Below are 18,827 nucleotides of genomic sequence, written 5' to 3'. Positions count from 1 at the left end.
AAGGCTCTCTTTTTTCTTTAGGACCTACAGCATCCAAAGTTGTGCTCAATGAGGATGTAAAACTATTGACGAGATAATCTATCTCACTCACAGAGTTTAGGTAGCTACTCTGCACTGTGTTGGTATATGGCATTGGAGAACATAACAAAGAAGGAATCATATCCTTAAACCTAGTTACAGCGCTTTCCGAAAGACTTCTACTGTAATGAAACATATTCCCCACTGCTGGGTAGTCCATTAAAGTAAATGTAAATGTTATTAAGAAATGATCAGACAGAACGGGGTTTTCAGGGAATACTGTTAAGTCTTCAATTTCCATACCATAAGTCAAAACAAGATCTAAAGTATGATTAAAGTGGTGGGTGGACTCATTTACATTTTGAGCAAAGCCAATCGAGTCTAACAATAGATTAAATGCAGTGTTGAGGCTGTCATTCATCAATATGTTGATCGATTATTATATAATTTACTAACAGGGACTTAGAAGGGAGAGACCTAATGTTTAATAGACCACATTTAACTGTTTTAGTCTGTGGTGCAGTTGAAGGTGCTATATTATTTTTTCTTTTTGAATTTTTTATGCTTATATAGATTTTTACTGGTTGTTGGTGGTCTGGGAGCAGGCACTGTCTTTACGGGGATGGGGTATTGGGGGATGGCAGGGGGAGAGAAGCTGCAGAGAGGTGTGTAAGACTACAACTCTGCTTCCTGGTCCCAACCCTGGATAGTCACGGTTTGGAGGGTTTAATAAAATTGGCCATATTTCTAGAAATGAGAGCTGCTCCATCCAAAGTGGGATGGATGCCGTCTCTCCTAACAAGACCAGGTTTTCCCCAGAAGGTTTGCCAATTATCTATGAAGCCCACCTCATTTTTTGGACACCACTCAGACAGCCAGCAGTTCAAGGAGAAGATGCGGCTAAACATGTCACTCCCGGTCTGATTGGGGAGGGGCCCAGAGAAAACTACAGAGTCCGACATTGTTTTTGCGAAGTTACACACCGATTCAATGTTAATTTTAGTGACCTCCGATTGGCGTAACCGGGTGTCATTACTGCCGACATGAATTACAGTCTTGCCGAATTTACGCTTAGCCTTAGCCAGCAGTTTCAAATTTCCTTCAGTGTCGCCTGCTCTGGCCCCCGGAAGACAATTGACTATGGTTGCTGGTGTTGCTAACGTCACATTTCTCAAAACAGAGTCACCAATAACCAGAGTTTGTTCCTTGGCGGGTGTGTCGCCGAGTGGGGAAAAACGGTTAGAGATGTGAACGGGTTGGTGGTGTACACGGGGCTTCTGTTTAGGACTACACTTCCTCCTCACAGTCACCCAGCCGGCCTGCTTTCCCAGCTGCTCGGGATCTGCTGGGGGGCAGCTACCTTGGTCCGCACCGACTACAGGGGCCTGGCTAGCTGTAGGATTTTCCAAGGTGCGGAGCCGAGTCTCCAATTCGCCCAGCCTGGCCTCCAAAGCTACGAATAAGCTACACTTATTACAAATACCGTTACTGCTAAAGGAGGCCGAGGAATAACTAAACATTTCACACCCATAGCAGAGAAGTGCGCGAGAGACAGGAGAAGCCACCATGCTAAACCGGCTAATAGCTAGTAGCTGCGCTAAGCTAGCGGATTCCTGAAAACACACAAAGTGAATAATGTGTAAATAATTTAGAGGTGATTCAGCAGAGGGAGTGCTTTAGTTAAGGCACGTGAAGATTACACTGTGAAACAAATCGTTATCTAGTTATCTAGATCAATCTAACTATGCAGATTAAACAGCTAACAGATACAACAAAACACCGCTGTGCTCCGGAACAGGAAATGATACAATACCGCAGTGAGAGCCAACCACCAGTAGAGTTCAGTAGAGAGACCAGTAGAGAGAACAAGGATGATGTGCAGAGCTGCAGTAACTACAGAGGCATAAAGTTGATCAGCCACGGCATGAAGTTATGTGAAAGAGTAGTAGAAGCAAGTTTTAGAAATCAGTTGAGGATCTGTGAGCAGCAATATGGTTCCATGCCAAGAAAGAGCACGACCATGCAGTGTTTGCTCTGACAGTACTGTTGGAGAAGTATAGAGAAGGCTGGAAGGAGTTACATGGTGAGTTTGTTGATTTAGAGAATGCTTGTGATAGGGTGCCAAGAGAAGAGTTGTGGTATTGTATGAGGAAGTCTGGAGTGGAGGAGAAGTATGTGAGGGTAGTGCAGGACATGTACAAGGATAGATTGACAGTGATGAGATGCACAATAGGAATGACAGACTCATTCAAGGTGGAGGTGGGATTACACCAAGGATCAGCTCTGAGTCCTTTCTTGTTTGCAGTGGTGATGGGCAGGTTGACAGATGAGATCAGACAGGACTCTCCATGGACTATGATGTTTGCAGATGACATTGACATGACAGATGACATGACCCCTTCCAAGATGGCGCCACGTGAAGGCGCCCTGGTATTCTGGTGCTCCCTGTTTTGTCTGTTTTTGTGTGTGAATCGTGTGTCATCGTGTCCCTACACCTGCGATGAGCTTCTAAAACATCAAATCATCAACACCCACGGACATTACGCCAGTTTTTTTAGTGCCTGCAGCTGAACTGGTTCACTTTTTGGCCAAAAAAGTGAGACGACACGAGCTGGAGCTCTCGTTCGCCTCAGACGAAGGGGCACGCGCACGCCCCTACCTGGGATATTTCTCTCCAACGTCCGCTCACTCCACAACAAGATGGATGAGCTGGCACTGCTGATGAAGAAGAATAGAGATTTCTCCTCATCTTGTGTACTGTGCTTCACGGAGACGTGGTTAAATGCACAGACACCGGACTGCGCGCTTCAACTAGAGGGATTCCAACTCCTCCGCGCAGACAGAGACCGAGCACTCTCTGGTGGAAAAACTAGAGGGGGAGGACTCTGCTTCTATATCAACAACGCCTGGTGCTCCGATGTGACTGTGATCTCCCAACACTGCTGTCCCTCTCTGGAATATCTCCTCATAAACTGCAGACCGTTCTACTCTCCACGTGAGTTTAACTCTTTCATACTTTGCTCTGTGTATATTCCACCGAGCACGGACATGCACGAGGCCGAGCGCGCGCTCGTGGATCAGATTATGAGCGTGGAGAGAGACTTTCCGGACTCTCTTGTTATAATTCTCTGTGATTTTAACAAAGGGAATTCAGTCAGGAATTACCAAAATACAAACAGTTTGTTAAATGCCCGACCAGAGAAGGGAGCACGTTAGATCATTGTTACACAACAGTGAGCGGCGCCTACCGCGCGGTGGCCCGTGCAGCTTTGGGTCTCTCAGATCATGTGATGGTCCACTTGATCCCCACGTACAGACAGAGACTTAAACTCTCTAAACCTGTTGTGATGACGTCTAAAGTGTGGAGCAATGAAGCTGTAGAGGAGCGACGCATGTGCTTAGCCACCACGGATTGGGATATGTTTGAGGCTTCAACAGACAGTCTAGATGACTACACGGACACTGTGACGTCATATATTCATTTCTGTGAAGACAGCATCATCCCACAGTGTACCAGGGTGAGATATAACAATGACAAGCCCTGTTCACACCTAAACTCCAGCAGCTCCATCAGCAGAAAGAGGTGGCTTTCAGAGAAGGAGACAGAGACAGCTATAGAGGTGCAAAGTACAGATTTAGCAAGGAGGTGGCAAAGGCTAAATCCATGTACAGTTCACGTCTGCAGCAAAGGTTCTCTGCCAACGACTCGGCCTCTGTGTGGAGGGGGTTGAAAGAGATCACCAACTACAAGCCCAAAGCACCTCGTTCTATTGACGACCTCAAGCTGGCCAACGACCTGAACGTCTTCTATTCACGCTTTGAAGACAAGGACTCACACCTCCCCACCCCCCACACAACTGAATATTCAAACACTCTGGACCTCCCCCCTCTCACTGCTGCCCTCCCCACTCCCCCTGTTGCCCTCTCGGTCCAAGAGGAGGACGTGAGGAGACATTTCAAAAGGCTGAATCCACGTAAGGCCCCGGGCCCAGACTGTGTCTCTCCTGCCACCCTGAGACACTGCGCTGATGAGCTGACCCCAGTCTTCACGGGGATCTTCAACACCTCCCTGGAGTCATGCCATGTTCCAGTCTGTTTCAAGTCCTCAATCATAGTTCCAGTCCCCAAGAAACCACGCGTCACTGGACTTAATGACTAGAGGCCTGTGGCTCTCACGTCTGTAGTCATGAAGACCTTCGAACGCCTGGTTTTATCCCACCTGTAGATGACGCCATAAACCCGGCCCTGCACTCCATCCTGCAGCACCTGGACTCCCCAGGAACCTACGCTAGGATCCTGTTTGTGGACTTCAGCTCTGCATTCAACACCATCCTTCCAGCTTTGCTCCAGGACAAGCTTTCTCTGCTCCACGTGCCCAACTCCACCTGCAGGTGGATCACAGACTTCCTGACGGACCGGAGTCAGCGTGTGAGGCTGGGAAAAAATGTCTCGAACACTCGGGCTCTCACCACAGGATCTCCACAGGGCTGTGTCCTTTCCCCTCTGCTCTTCTCCCTCTACACTAACTGCTGCACCTCCAGCCACGACTCTGTAAAGCTCATCAAGTTTGCGGACAACACCACCCTCATCGGACTCATTTCGGATGGGGATGAGTCTGCCTACAGCAGGGAGGTGGACCGGCTGGTGACCTGGTGCAGCAGCAACAACTTGGAGCTCAACGCCCAGAAAACAGTGGAGATGATCGTGGACTTCAGGAAAGCCACAGCCCCCCCGCCCTCCCTCGCCCTCACCAACAGCCCCATCACCACTGTGGACTGTCACCGCTTCCTTGGCACCACCATCACCCAGGACCTCAAGTGGGAGTCAACCATCAGCTCCCTCATCAAGAAGGCCCAGCAGAGGATGTACTTCCTGCGGCAGCTGAAGAAGGCCAAGCTGCCTGTACAGCTGATGGTGCAGTTCTACACGGCCATCATCGAGTCCATCCTCTGCTCCTCCATCACGGTGTGGTACGCCGGGGCCACAGCCGGGGACAGACACAGACTGCAGTGCATTGTGGCCTCTGCTGAGAAGGTGATTGGCTGTAGCCTTCCATCTCTCCACGACCTGTACGTCTCCAGGACTCTGGGCCGAGCAGGTCGGATCACAGCTGACCCTTCTCACCCTGCACACAGTCTGTTCAAACCACTCCCCTCGGGCAGGAGGCTACGGTCCATCCGGACCAGAACCTCCCGCCATAAGAACAGTTTCTTCCCCTCTGCCGTTAGACTCATGAACACCTCATAACTCAAGTTACCTTAAGCTTAACTCTGTCACTTTATCATCTTATCACGGGTCACTTTAGACAATGTACTTTGGTTTTAATTGCACTCCTCCCACTGCACTGTTTTTTTCTGTTTCTCTGTTTTTCTGTTGCACACAGCCTTTCATATTTCATATTTCTTTTTTTTAATCTTATATTTTATCTTATTTTGACACGTGTTATATTTTATCTTAGCATTTTATCTCTTCTTAATGTTGCACCATTGTACCGAAGCAAATTCCTAGTCTGTGAATCCTGTTCACTGGCAATGGCAATAAACTTCTTCTGATTCTGATTCTGATTCTGACATTGAGATCTGTAGTGAGAGTAGAGAACAGGCTGAGTCTAGTCTGGAGAGGTTGAGATATGCTCTGGAGAGCAGGGGAATGAAAGTCAGTAGAAGCAAGACTGAGTCCATGTGTGTGAATGAGAGGGAGCCCAGTGGAATAGTGCAGTTACAAGGAGTAGAAGTGGTGAAAGTAGATGAGTTTAAATGCTTGGGCTCAACTGTCCAAAGTAATGGAGAGTGTGGTAGAAGAGAGTGCAGGCAGGGTGGAGTGGGTGGAGAAAGGTAGCAGGAGTGATTTGTCACTGAAGAACATCAGCAAGAGTGAAGGTGAACGTTCACAAGACAGTAGTGAGACCAGCTATGTTGTACGGCTTAGAGACGGTGGCACGAACAAAAAGACAGAAGGCAGAGCTGAAGATGTTGAGATTCTCTTTGGGAGTGATGAAGGATGGACAGGATTAGAAATGAACATATCATAGGGACAGCTCAGGTGGGACGATTGATCTGCTGTGTCGCCCCCTGACGGGGGCAGCTGAAACTGCTGAGTGGCGATATGTTTGTTCAGAAACTGGAAATGTTTCCATATCCACGCCTTTGTGGGTGTGAACACGTCGGCGGACTGGCCAGACACTACCGCTGCCATCATCAATTTGCAGATCTGGGTACGCATAGAGTCCAACCACAAAATATGAATAAATAAATATGAAGAGAAAATCAAACCATTTTTTACATTTCTGCTCCTTTCTTTTTTTTTTCTTTTTTTTTTTTTTGACCAGGAAAAAGAAACACAGCTCATATATTTTTCTTCTTTGTATTTTCTTCACGGTCTCCATCTTGTTTTACCTGAAATCCGAGGAAGCAATCATAAAAGGGTTTCTACAAATAGGTAGATGGTGAGCAGCGTGAGTTGGCCATAAAAACAAAAAAATTCAAAGATTTTTATTTGTTTGTTTTGCTTTCATCCCTGGGAATAGAATGCAGTGTTCCCAATACATTTGTGTGTAAGGAAATAAAAGACATGATACAGATTTTGAGCTTTACTCACTTTTTTAAACACACTACTATTATTTTGAACCAGGGTGTGTGTGTGTGTGTGTGTGTGTGTGTGTGTGTGTGTGTGTGTGTGTGTGTGTGTGTGTGTGTGTGTGTGTGTGTGTGTGTGTGTGTGTGTGTGTGTGTGTGTGTGTGTTAGCAAGCTGTTTTTGCTGTCTTGGATGAATATTTTTTGTGCTTGAAGTGACAGTTTGGTGCGGCGGGTTTCTTTAAGATGAGCGGACAGCGGTCCACGTCTCAGTCCGTCACACCTTTGGTTCTTAAACACTTTACACATACAAATAAAGACTCACTCAATCCTTAATTTTTTAACTCTCTGGCTGGCGCTCTTATCAGTAAATAGTCAGTGCTCAGTTTGATGTAAGGGTTTTTTTTGTTGTGTTTTTTATTGCAGTCTATCATCATTTTTTTTTTCTTGTGGCTGTTTGAAACAAAGGTGATGTCATCTAATATTCAGTGTAATTCTACAGTACATTACACCCTCTGTGGAATGAAAGCGGTACATTTCCAACTCATCTCCACCAAGCGATAGCTCAGGTTTTCCAAAAAGAGGCACAACAGGAAGAAGAAAAAGTCTCAGTTCATCAGATGGCTACAAAAAGAAGCAGGTTCCCACAAAAGCCCATGTTAAAATGTCCAACTTTACAGCATGTTTACAGCCTGGCAGAAAAAATGGGTTTGCTATCCACTGTGCCACTACTTTCCTCCTCCATGCCACGGTTTTGGGGAGGTGATGATCTCGTGGTTAAGCATTGTTAATCATTCAGCTTCAAAGCAGAAGATCCTCTGTTCAAAACCCAGCCAGACCGGAAAATCACTAAGGGCCTTTGAACAAGGTCCTTAATCTCCATTTGCTCCCAGTGTGTAGTGAGCGCACACATTCAGGTCCACAACCGTGTGATATAACTGGGCACCATTCCCACTGCCATCCAGTAGATGGGTCAAAATGCATAGAACACTGCCATCTACTGGTGCCCAGTCATATCACACGGTTGTTGAATCACAACTTAAAAAGACTTTTCAGTTTTGCAAATGCCTTTTTTTTTTTTTTTTTTTACAAATGGAATAAAAATTACATTTTACAAAAGCACATTTAATTGTAAACACCAACACACTCCTTACATTAACTTGTGCTGGGTTTTACATAGAATTAATGATTCAACCAATCAGGAACAGAGGCTCAGTTTACCCATAATCCCTTTGGGCATCTGTGTGTGTTAATGTTCAAAACTTCATAATTAATGCATTATTTTAAAATTAACAGATGTGTTAAATTTTCACCGTGTACAAATGATAAAGTTGTCATTAATGTAGTTATTCTATCCAGATTAATTTTATTTATAAATCTAAACCATAAGTCAAACCTGCTTTCCTTTTCAAGACGTCTGCCTTACGGCTGGACCGCTGTATGCTGTCAAGGTTAATGACTCTTTCCTACGGCAATGGGCAGGACGCACAAAGACAAGCGCTGATTCATTGGCTGTGTTTGGGTTTGTGATCGTCTTTGGTTCTGTCAGAAGCGTTGGCGGTGTTTAAACTCAAAATTGGCTTGTGAGTAGCTGAGAGTGCACCGGAAACAATACTGAAAGTTATCGGTTAGTGGTTACCTATATCTTCCGATAAATTTTTTGGTGGTTTATCGGTTTAGCATTATAAAAGATAACTTTGCAGTTAGCTGATAAGTGGTTATCAAAACTAAAGTTTTGGTTAGCTGTGCCCACCACTGTTAATGAGGAAATAAGCACATTCTAATTTTTAATGGCCATACCAAAGCTATACTGCTATACAAACCACATCTTGGTCCACAAAAATATGGTTTAATAAACACCTGGGCAAAGCTTAGCTAGTTAGACATGATATAGGCAGAGTAAGACCTGTCAACATGGCGACACCCAAAGCAAACCCAGAGGTTTTCAAAAGAGTTGTTTGGGAAACCTCTGGGTGATGTCACACGGGGTTTGTTCAGTGTCTATGCAGCATTTGAATTTGAATGATATCCATGTTGGACTTTAAAAGTCACTTCTTACATTGCAAAATTAAATATCGGGACATAGACGTGGTATCGATTACTTTGGTTATCATTTGTGTCAGATTTCCACAGAAGATGCCCAGGCCTTTGCCAGAGAGAACAGGATCCACTATATGGAGGCTTCAGCCAAGAACCGCTACAATGTGGACGAAGCCTTCTTGGAGCTGGTGCAAATTATTCGGTACACTATGTTATTTACCTTGGTGTTAGTGAGCTTCTGAAACGGTCTTTTGAAGTTACTGTGGAAAGTTGAATTTTTGTAGTCATTGTCCCATTAAAAGATAGTTATCAGTCTGGTGTGCAAGCACTTTATGCCCACCTGTGGAGGTGTGGAAGCCAACAGCAAACTTTGGTTAAATGTCAAGATTTCTGAAATGCGGTTTGTCAACGTTGCTGCTTCTGTTTCATCAGTATTTTAAAAAGCTCGCTGAGATCCACTATGGTGATAGTGCAGTTTATCTGCCAGGGAGGGAAATTCAACAAGTTGAGACTGTGGCCTGCTTCTGTAGACGTAAAAATCATAGAGGGATATGCTTTGCAAACTTAAATAAGTAAGTAAGTAAACTTTATTTATATAGCACTTTTCACAGACCAGGGTCACAGAGTGCTTCACATGATAAAATCAATAAATACAAAATAACACATACAAACATTTAAAAGAAAATCAAGCTAAAATGCTATTTTAAAAAGGTGAGTCTTAAGTTGCTTTTTAAAAACATCGACAGAGTCTATCGAGCGAAGGGAGCAGGGAAGCTCATTCCAAATGCGCGGCGCCACGGCTTTAAAAGATCTGTCCCCTCGAGTTTTAAAACAGGTACGGGGAACCATCAGCAGGTTCAGGTTGGAGGACCTCAGGCCCCTGGTGGACACATATGGTTGGATCAGTTCCTTGATGTATTCCGGAGCCTGCCCATGCAGAGCTCTAAATGTAAGCACCAGGATTTTATAATTTGTCCTAAACAAGACAGGGAGCCAATGCAGGGACTTGAGTATTGGGCTAATATGGGCTCTCCTGTGGGTGCAGGTCAGAAGCCGTGCAGCGGAGTTTTGCACAACCTGCAAACGAGCCAGTTCTTTATTAAGACACGTGAACAGGCTGTTACAGTAATCCAGTTGCGAAGATATAAAAGCATGTACAATCATCTCTAACTCTTCAAAAGACACCATTTTTCGAAGTTTAGAGATATTCCGGATCTGGAAAAAACAATTCCTAACTAACTGTTTTGTATCATGTTCCAGAGACATCCCTTTATCCAAGATAATGCCAAGAATGCGCAGGCTGCCCTTAACTGAACTATTCAGTTCACCAAGGTGCAGCCTGATAGCAGGCACGGCACTCTCCGGAGCAACAATCAATGTTTCAGTCTTATCAGAGTTCAGCTGCAAGCTGTTTTCACTGAACCATTCCTTAACTTTGGTGAGACAATTGGTTAAAGAATTGAGTTTCTGGGTCTCAGTTGTTTTAAAGGAGCAGTACAGCTGCGGTCATCAGCATAGAGATGATAGGATACGTCACAAAACTGCTGGATCAACTTGCCGAGAGGGATGATATACAAAAGAAATAAAATAGGTCCCAGAACCGAGCCCTGCGGCACACCCCACAAAAGGTCAGCAGACTCAGACATCACATTATCAACAGACACACTAAAAGTTCTACCAACCAGGTAGGAGCTAAACCACTCTAATACAGGACCCGACATCCCCACCAGATCCTGTAGTCTCCTGATCAGGATGCCATAGTCAACTGTGTCAAATGCAGATGACAAATCTAACAAAACCAAGACAGTGCATTTGCCAGTGTCAGCGGCCATCATAATGTCACTCGACACTTTCAACAGAGCCGTTTCAGTGGAGTGAAACTCACGGTACCCAGATTGAAAAGTGTCATAAATGTTGTTAGTCTGCAAAAAGAAAGTTAGTTGGGCACAGACCAATTTTTCCAGGACTTTAGCCAGGAAGGGGGTTTTTGATATTGGCCTAAAGTGCTTCAGATCTGTAGGGTCCAGTCCATCTTTCTTAAGCTGTGGCTCCACAACAGCATGCTTAAAAGAACTGGGGAACACACCAGTCGACAGGGACATATTAAACATTTTGGCAACACATGGCCCAATAGAATCAAATACATTCATGAAAAGTCTAAAAGGAAGAACATCTAGTGTACTAGAAGATGGTTTCATTTTGCTGATAATGGATAAAATGTCCTCCTCTGTAACAGGAGCAAATGATGCCCAGCATTGAGGGGGTGGTCCCATATGCTGGGGGCCTTGACAAGGTGGCACTGACTGTGGCAGTTTATCTTTTATATCCCTGACCTTATCAATAAAGAAAGTCAGAAACTCATCACTAGTAGTTTTATAGTGAACAGGAGTGACATAAGTAGCAGGTGCCACAATAGAGCTAATAGTTTCAAAGAGCGCCTTGGGATTTCCTCTATTAGAGGAAGTCAACTGATTGAAGTAGTTTGCCCTGGCCTCTTCTAACATCTTATTTAGGGAGGCTATTAGGTCTCTCAAATGCAGCCTGTGGACCTCCAATTTTGTAGATTTCCACAAACGTTCAATTTGACGACAAGATCTCCTTAGATTCATGATCGCATCATTAATCCAGGGGCAGAACTTTTCACGAGATGCATTCTTAGATTTAAGTGGTGCAACTTGATCCAAGATAGTTGCACAGTGACCGTTAAAGCTGTCCACAAGGCCATCAATTTCAGTGCATTCACTAAAAAGAAGAGGATCAAACTTATCACAAAAATGTGTGGATGTTGCCCCTGTGATAATCCTCCTTTCTACCTTGGAGAGCACAGGCCTTGGCTGAGACGGCACCCTCAAGTCAAAGAGAACACAGGAGTGGTCGCTCAACAGAACATCCTCTACGCACACATCAGTAACATGCAGACCCAATGTGAAGACCAGATCCAAAGTATGGCCTTTACTATGGGTGGGGCCTGACACATGCTGTTTAAAATTAAATGTCTCAGTCACTGATAAAAGTTCTACAGCATGACTTGATGTGTCACTGTCAATGTGCAAATTAAAATCCTCCATAATTAAAACCCTTTCCAATCGAATTATGGATGTTAAAAGGTCTGTAAAATCCTTTAAAAAGGTCCCAGCAGGGCCTGGGGGGCGATAAATCAAAATACAATAAGAAGTATCTGAGGAACCAACTTCCATCATAAGTACCTCAAAAGAGGCGGCGTGATCTGTGTTCGTATGTCTGCATGTGAACCTGTCCTGGTACACAGCAGCCAGGCCCCCACCACGGTGAGAGGGGCGGGGCTTTCCCACAACTAAACAGCCAGCCGGACAGAGCTCATTTAAATGTATGAACTCGTTCTCCCTCTGCCACGTTTCAGTGAGGAAAAGGAAATCCAGGTTCCTCCTGACAAAAAGTTCATTAATAGAGAATGCTTTATTTGTGATGGAGCGTGCATTCAATAATCCGATCCGACTCAGCGATGACGCCTCGGTCGAGCCAGCAGGAAGCAGCGGGATTGGCTGCAGGCATCTCCCACGGTCATGTGACATCCAGCTGTACCGGCACAGCCCACGTCGCTCCCAGTATGCACACAAAGACGGCCGAGATGAGCCAGGGATCCAGGCGGGACGTCCATCAGGGATACAGAGATGCAAGGGCCAGCCACTGCTGCATGGAGGGATCGCGGAGAGCGTTAGCAGAGCAGCACCGCCAGCCATGTCCTGCTGAAGAGAAACGGGGCACAGCCACCTGTAGCTTCAGTATGAGTGAGCCACAGACCTCGCCTCACATTTTACCCGAAACTGGATGCCCGCTCTGCAACCTCGAGGCTTTGAGGATTTCCTCTTGGACCCCTTTTTGGAATTACCTAGACGGTGCAATAGCAACAGGTATTCCTGGGAGGAGGGTGAGCACACAAACGGGGGTGGGAAAGTTTGTTTGTATCTGTCCCAGTCATTAAAAAGGCATTCCATTGACTCTTTGATTTGAAAAAGAGAGCCTCGATCATAACTCCTTACAGCATCGACACAGTCGCAGTCCGTCACAACTGATATCACGGCACAGACGATGAGAAACATGACAGAAAGTCGGCACATTAGCAGGCAAGACGCAGCCCAAACAAACACAGGCGCCATCTTGCCCCCCTGTCAACTGCACAGTAAGCCAGCCTATACCCATTACTACATTGGGTGACATTGAAATTCAGAATGGCCCCTTGGCTGTTCCAGCAATATCAAAGATTTTGTGTCTGCTACCTACAATGCGCGTGGAATGTCTCAAACCTAAACCTACTTCCAGGCATCTTATATATGCTACTCTGGAACCACCCCAAAACCCAAACAGTCCAACTGTCAGCCCCACTGAGGTCCTTAGTCTGGGTCTCATTAACATAAGATCACTATCTTCAAAATCATTGTTGATTAATGATCTATTTATGTATCATCACTTAGATATGATTGGGTTATGTGAAACCTGGCATAAACCTACAGCTGTCCTCCCCTTAAATGAGGCCTGCCCACCAGCATATATGGGTGATTCTTTAACTGCGGGCACTATTGGCCTTGTAATTTCCACCACACCATTGCCTTACAATATAAAGCGCCTTGGGGCAACTGTTTGTTGTGATTTGGCGCTATATACATGTGCTCTGATGTCACTGTTTATCTCCATAGACACTACCCAAACAATCTTTCATACAAACTGTTTAGGGACATTACAGTGTTGTGGTGGAAATTACAGCAATAGTGTGGGACAACTACATTTTGTTTAAAAAATCACAACAGTTGTATGACATTGAATACCCCAATTATGTTTTGATTATTTTACTGATATTTTATTCAGAGATATTTTAAAACATTAGAAAAAACGTTTCTTTACCATTCATTTTTATCATTGAAGATCAGAAGTCTGGGTGTGGGACAAGCACAAAACGGCAATATTTGCATATAATGATGCTGAAAAAAGGTGAAAAAGGCATCATAGACTACTAGAACAAATTTATTAACACACTTTCATTGTAAAGATAACTATAAAAGTGTGAAATTTCCCCTTTTTTCTGTTTTTCATACAATATGATCAAAGGACATAATAAGTGCCCGTAGTCTAAGAATCACCCGTACATTTAGTCACGTTCCTTGTGATGCGGGGGTGTTGCTCTTATTTATATAATAAGTGCCCGTAGTCTAAGAATCACCCATACATTTAGTCACGTTCCTCGTGATGCGGGGGTGTTGCTCTTATTTATAAATCTAGGTTTAGCTTATTAGCTGTTGGGGGTCACAAATATAACTCATTTGAGCATCTGATTCTCCGCTCTGCCCAAGATGCTACTTATTGCCAAGGTCAGAAGAATAAAAATCAGCCGTATTACTTTCACTGTATATAAGCCTCCTGGCCCATACTCTGAATTCTTAGATGAATTTGGTGCATTCATCTCTAACTTGTCAACTAGTGCAGATAACATTCTGATTATTGGTGACTTTAACATTCATATAAATAAGCCTTCTGATCCCCTCTGTAAATCATTTATGTAAATTGTGGATGCATTAGGATTTCAACAAAGCATTCAGGACTCAACGCACATTAGTGGAAATAACCTGGATTTGGTTCTTGCACGTGGTATTGATATCACGAATATTGACATCATGCCTCTTACATCAGTGGTCTCTCATCACTCAGTTATTAGGTTTACAGTTTCGCTGCCGTGTTTAGTGCAACAACAACCTTATTTATCACTATGGCGATGCATCAAGTCCTCGAATACAACTGAACTCAAAACTAGATTGCCTGATATCTTAGCTTCACATTTGGCAAATGCCCAGTCAGTAGACAGTCTTGTGGACAGTTTAAACCTAGTGCTCAAATCTACACTTAGCATGAGTGCGCCACCTTCATTAAAACCACGCCCACCCAAAACACGGTTACCTTGGCTGAGTGATTACTTGCGTGACCTCAAGCATAAGGCTAGAGGTTGAGAAAGGAAATGGTGTAGTTCAAAATTAGAAGTATTCCACCTTGCGTGGCATGATGCTATCTTAGACTATAAGCATGCATTACTGGCTACAAAGTGGACCTATGACTCTGATTTGATCAACAAAAACAACCATAACGCAAAGTTCTTGTTCAACACGGTGGCAACACTTATTCATGGACAACCACTGTTTGCTGTCCTTTTACAGCCCAAGATTTCCTGGATTACTTTCAGAAGAAAATAGAAGACATTATGTTAAACATATCCCAGCATGCTTTAACCCAACCAGTACAAGAAGCACAACCTGCTTATTTGATCCTATACCAACAAAACTGTTTAAGGACCTGTGGCCCACTCTTGGGCCGACTGTGCTGGAAATTATTAATCTTTCTTTAACTTCTGGATCTGTTCCTAAATGTTTAAAATCTGCAGTGATTAAACCATTACTTAAGAAACCTAATCTTAACCGTAATGTATTGAAAAACTATCGGCTGATATCAAATACATCATTTTGCTCTAAAATTCTGGAAAAAGTGGTGTCACGGCAGCTCGTAGACTATCTTACTGAGAATAATCTCTTTGAGCCACTGCAGTCTGCTTTTAGAAAATATCATTCCACAGAGACGGCTCTCACTAAAGTGGTGAATGATCTTCTGCTTGCAATGGATTCAGACACCACTACGGTTCTGGTTCTGTTAGATCTTAGTGCTGTGTTTGATACCGTGGATCATCATAGTCGACTTGATAGGCTATAGAATCATTTTGGGATTACTGGGAGTGCCCTTGCATGGTTGACGTCATAAGTGACCAGTCGTTCTCACTGTTTTGTACAATAACACTGCCTCTAACCTTAGTGACATGAAATTTGGGGTTCCATAGGGGTATGTCTTAGGCCCCCTGCTTTTTTCCCTTTATATAGCACCCCTTGGGCACATATTGCGGCATTTTGGGATTACCTTTCACTGCTATGCTGATGATACTCAGTTATACATGCCGATAACTGCTGGTAATCTCATCCACATAAAATCCATAGAAGATTGCCTTGCATCAATGAGAAGTTGGATGTCGAGAAACCTCCTGCTTTTAAACTCTGATCAGACTGAAATGATCGTTCTCGGTCCAGTGAGACATCAGTATCAATTTGACCAGTTAACGCTCAGCCTAGGCTCGTGTGTTATACATCACACTGACAAAGTGAGGAACCTTGGGGTAATTTTTGATCCTACGTTGTCCTTTGAACTCCACATTAGAAATATTATGAGGACTGCTTTGTTCCACCTGCGAAATATAGTGAAGATTCGTCCCATCCTGTCTATGGCTGATGCTGAGACCCTGATCCATGCATTTATCTCTTCCAGATTGGACTATTGCAATGTTCTATTTTCTTGTTTACCGCAGTCCAGCATTAGGGGTCTCCAATTGGTTCATAATGCCGCAGCCAGACTTTTGACATGAAGCAGAAAGTTCAACCACATTACACCCATTTTGGTGTCTCTTCACTGGCTTCCTGTCCCAGTGAGATCAGACTTTAAGGTTCTGCTACTAGTCTATAAAGTTGTTCATGGACTGGCATCTCACTACTTAGCTGACCTAATTAAACCTTACGTACCGGCCCAGGTTTTATGCTGTCAGGGTGCAGGACTACTTTGTGTCCCAAGGGTGAATAAAAAATCTGCAGGTCACAGAGCTTTCTCTTATCGTGCCCCTGTTCTGTGGAATGATCTCCCCGCATCAAAAGAACAGTCAGATTCTGTAGAGACTGTCAAGTCCAGAGTTAACATGCATTTATTTTCCATTTCGTATGACTAGCATACTGGCATAGTATAGTTCTACATTTGTTACTCTTTTAAATTCATCTTATTAGTAAACAGAGTGTGCCACAGCCTCAACTTTACATAAATTCTGGGTCTTTTAGTGAAGTTTAGGGCTAATGGCCAGCGATCACCTTAGTATTTCTTCTGTTTTTCTTGTTGCTTAATGCTGACAAGTTGCACTGTATTTGTCTTTCTGATGCTTGAATCTACTTTTTTTTCTTTTCTCTCTGTTTGAGGTGCGGCTCCATCCAGAGATAGGTGTGGTATCTATTCTGGAAACCGTCCTGTGCACCGGCAACATTTCCTGTATACAGTGGTCCCTCGCTATAACGCAGTTCACCTTTCACGGCCTCGCAGTTTCGCTTTTTTTTTTTTTTTTAGTGCAATTTTGCTTGCTGCTTTTTTTTTTTTTTTTTTTTTTTTTTACAGCGCATTGTGCTCTGCATCCTTATCAGGCGGGCCGGTCGCGGCACCGGTCGGCATCACCGCAATTGCTCTCACTGCCTCCGATGCGCTTAATAAAACTACAGCTTTCAGTTCAAGGGTGACAGTCCCGAAGGGGGTGATGATGGCACAGGGGACAGTCTGCTTCACACCAGCGCTGAGTACATATTTTTACGTGTTAGGAAACATGATTGCAAAGAAGAAATCTTCATCACTGATGATTCTTCTCGTGTGTCTGCTTCATCAACAGACGGTTTCAGGAGATGGAAAGTCCTCCACCAGTTCATCATACAGCCAAGCAGAGGAGCAGCAGCTGCCCCTGTGTGGTCCTCTAGGCTGCTCCCTCCTCAGCCTGTCCGCCTCTCTTCACTGTGTTTTCTTCTAAAGTAGAAGACACTCGGAGAGCGCAAACCTCTGCAAAGGCCACATGTTGCCTAAAGCTTCTCCTGGATCTAAAATATGTTCCAGATCAAATTCAAAATATATCCCTCGTTTTCTCAAGCCAGATTTCAACTACATCCTCTCTCAGTTTTGGGTTAAATGTTGCTACGTGCCAAATATTCTTCTGGCTCTCACATCCAGAATATATCGCTGATCACCTCCAAAAGCTAATCACTTATTTCTTGAAACATTATCCATCCGCTCGGCATATTTCATTGAGATGTGTATGTTACTTTTTGAGTTATCCTGCTAACAGACAGACAGATAAATGCTGGTGGAAACATTACCTCCTTGGTGGAGGTAACAACTTTAGTGTTGCAGAAGCATAACTCACATCGTGGCAACAGAGTCCACGGAGGACAAGGAAGGACCGCAGCTCCCATAATGCATTTTCACAGCACATCCCCATCATTCACAGAGACGTCCAAAGAGACTGAACCAGTCTTTATAGTTTTGATTACACCAGTACACGGCGGGAGCACACACACAGGTGGGGCTTTAGTCCTGTTTGTGAGGAGTGTGTGTTGAACAACATACCTCAAAGACTGAGAATCAGCCAAGGACAGAGTGACCGGAGTGGAGGAAAAGTTCATTCAAAGTCAACTTTACAGTTTTAAACCTGCTGAGAAGAAGATTGGTTGTTATCTCAACAGGCTCTGGGTCCTCGGCCTTTGAGGTCAGGAAGGCCTTCTGGAGTCATGACGTCACTGGACACAAGTGTTTGATGATGCTGATATCGCTGTAGTGACTTGGAGAAGTGCTAGGACACGCCCACATTTCACCTGGCTGAAGCAGATCGATGGCTACTGTGGAGAGATGGAGATGGCTGTCTGCCTCGTAGGAACGTCAGGGTCCACAAAACCCATGGTTCAAATTGGATATGGATTTTAGGCCACGGTTCAGAACATTTTTGGTTCACCCCACCCCCCCACCCCAAAAGGGACAAATTCTACTTGCTTTCCATTTTATAAAAGAAATTATTGAGCAATAAAAACTGGGAACAGTGAATTTAAAAAAGTCTGTCAAATTAATGCAAAGTATAAAAAAAGAGAGAAATGGAGAAAAGTTGATCTGAGTTTATAACTTAAAATTCACTTTCAAAAAGATGGTGAGAGGGGAACAGTAATTTTATTTATAACCCTTTAGGGATGAATACATTAGTCCTACCCACTGATCCATATTCATTCAGATCAGTCGTCCAACTGAACAGACACTCAGAAAAAGTTGGGAAAACTTATGTTCCAGAGCTGTGGTCTTTAAGCCAGCTTGGCTGTGCACTGGCTTCAAGCGCAACACTCAGATCAGTGGGCTCAGACTGCACAGAGACAGCAGACACCATGTTTAATCTTGAACAATTCTGTCAGTTTTTGGATCCAGATGTGCGCTGGATGTACAGCAAGCAGCGATGTTCCTGGCTAAAAATGACAATGACTACGTTTACATGCAGCCAATAACCCTTTCATAACCGGAATATTAGCAATAACCCAATTGCGCACAGTCATGTAAACACCCGCAAAAACCCAAAT

At 44.1% G+C, this 18,827-nt stretch overlaps 1 protein-coding gene across 1 annotated transcript in view; it reads left to right on the top strand.

Moving 5' to 3' along the window:
* The window catches only part of rras (RAS related), a 168,300-nt gene extending 150,017 nt beyond the window's left edge, over nt 1-18,283 (top strand). Inside the window, exons 5-6 of the mRNA XM_034190365.1 lie at nt 8,715-8,833; nt 17,111-18,283. Of these exons, the coding sequence (XP_034046256.1) occupies nt 8,715-8,833; nt 17,111-17,195 (204 nt within the window). The 3' untranslated portion in view covers nt 17,196-18,283. The remainder of the gene's footprint in view (nt 1-8,714; nt 8,834-17,110) is intronic.
* Nucleotides 18,284-18,827: the final 544 nt, after the last annotated feature.

The sequence above is a fragment of the Thalassophryne amazonica genome, chromosome 16 (assembly GCF_902500255.1).
Source record: "Thalassophryne amazonica chromosome 16, fThaAma1.1, whole genome shotgun sequence".
Taxonomy (NCBI): Eukaryota; Metazoa; Chordata; class Actinopteri; order Batrachoidiformes; family Batrachoididae; genus Thalassophryne; species Thalassophryne amazonica.
The sequence above is the reverse complement of the archived record's forward strand: the minus strand, read 5'-3'. Positions and strand labels throughout refer to the sequence as shown.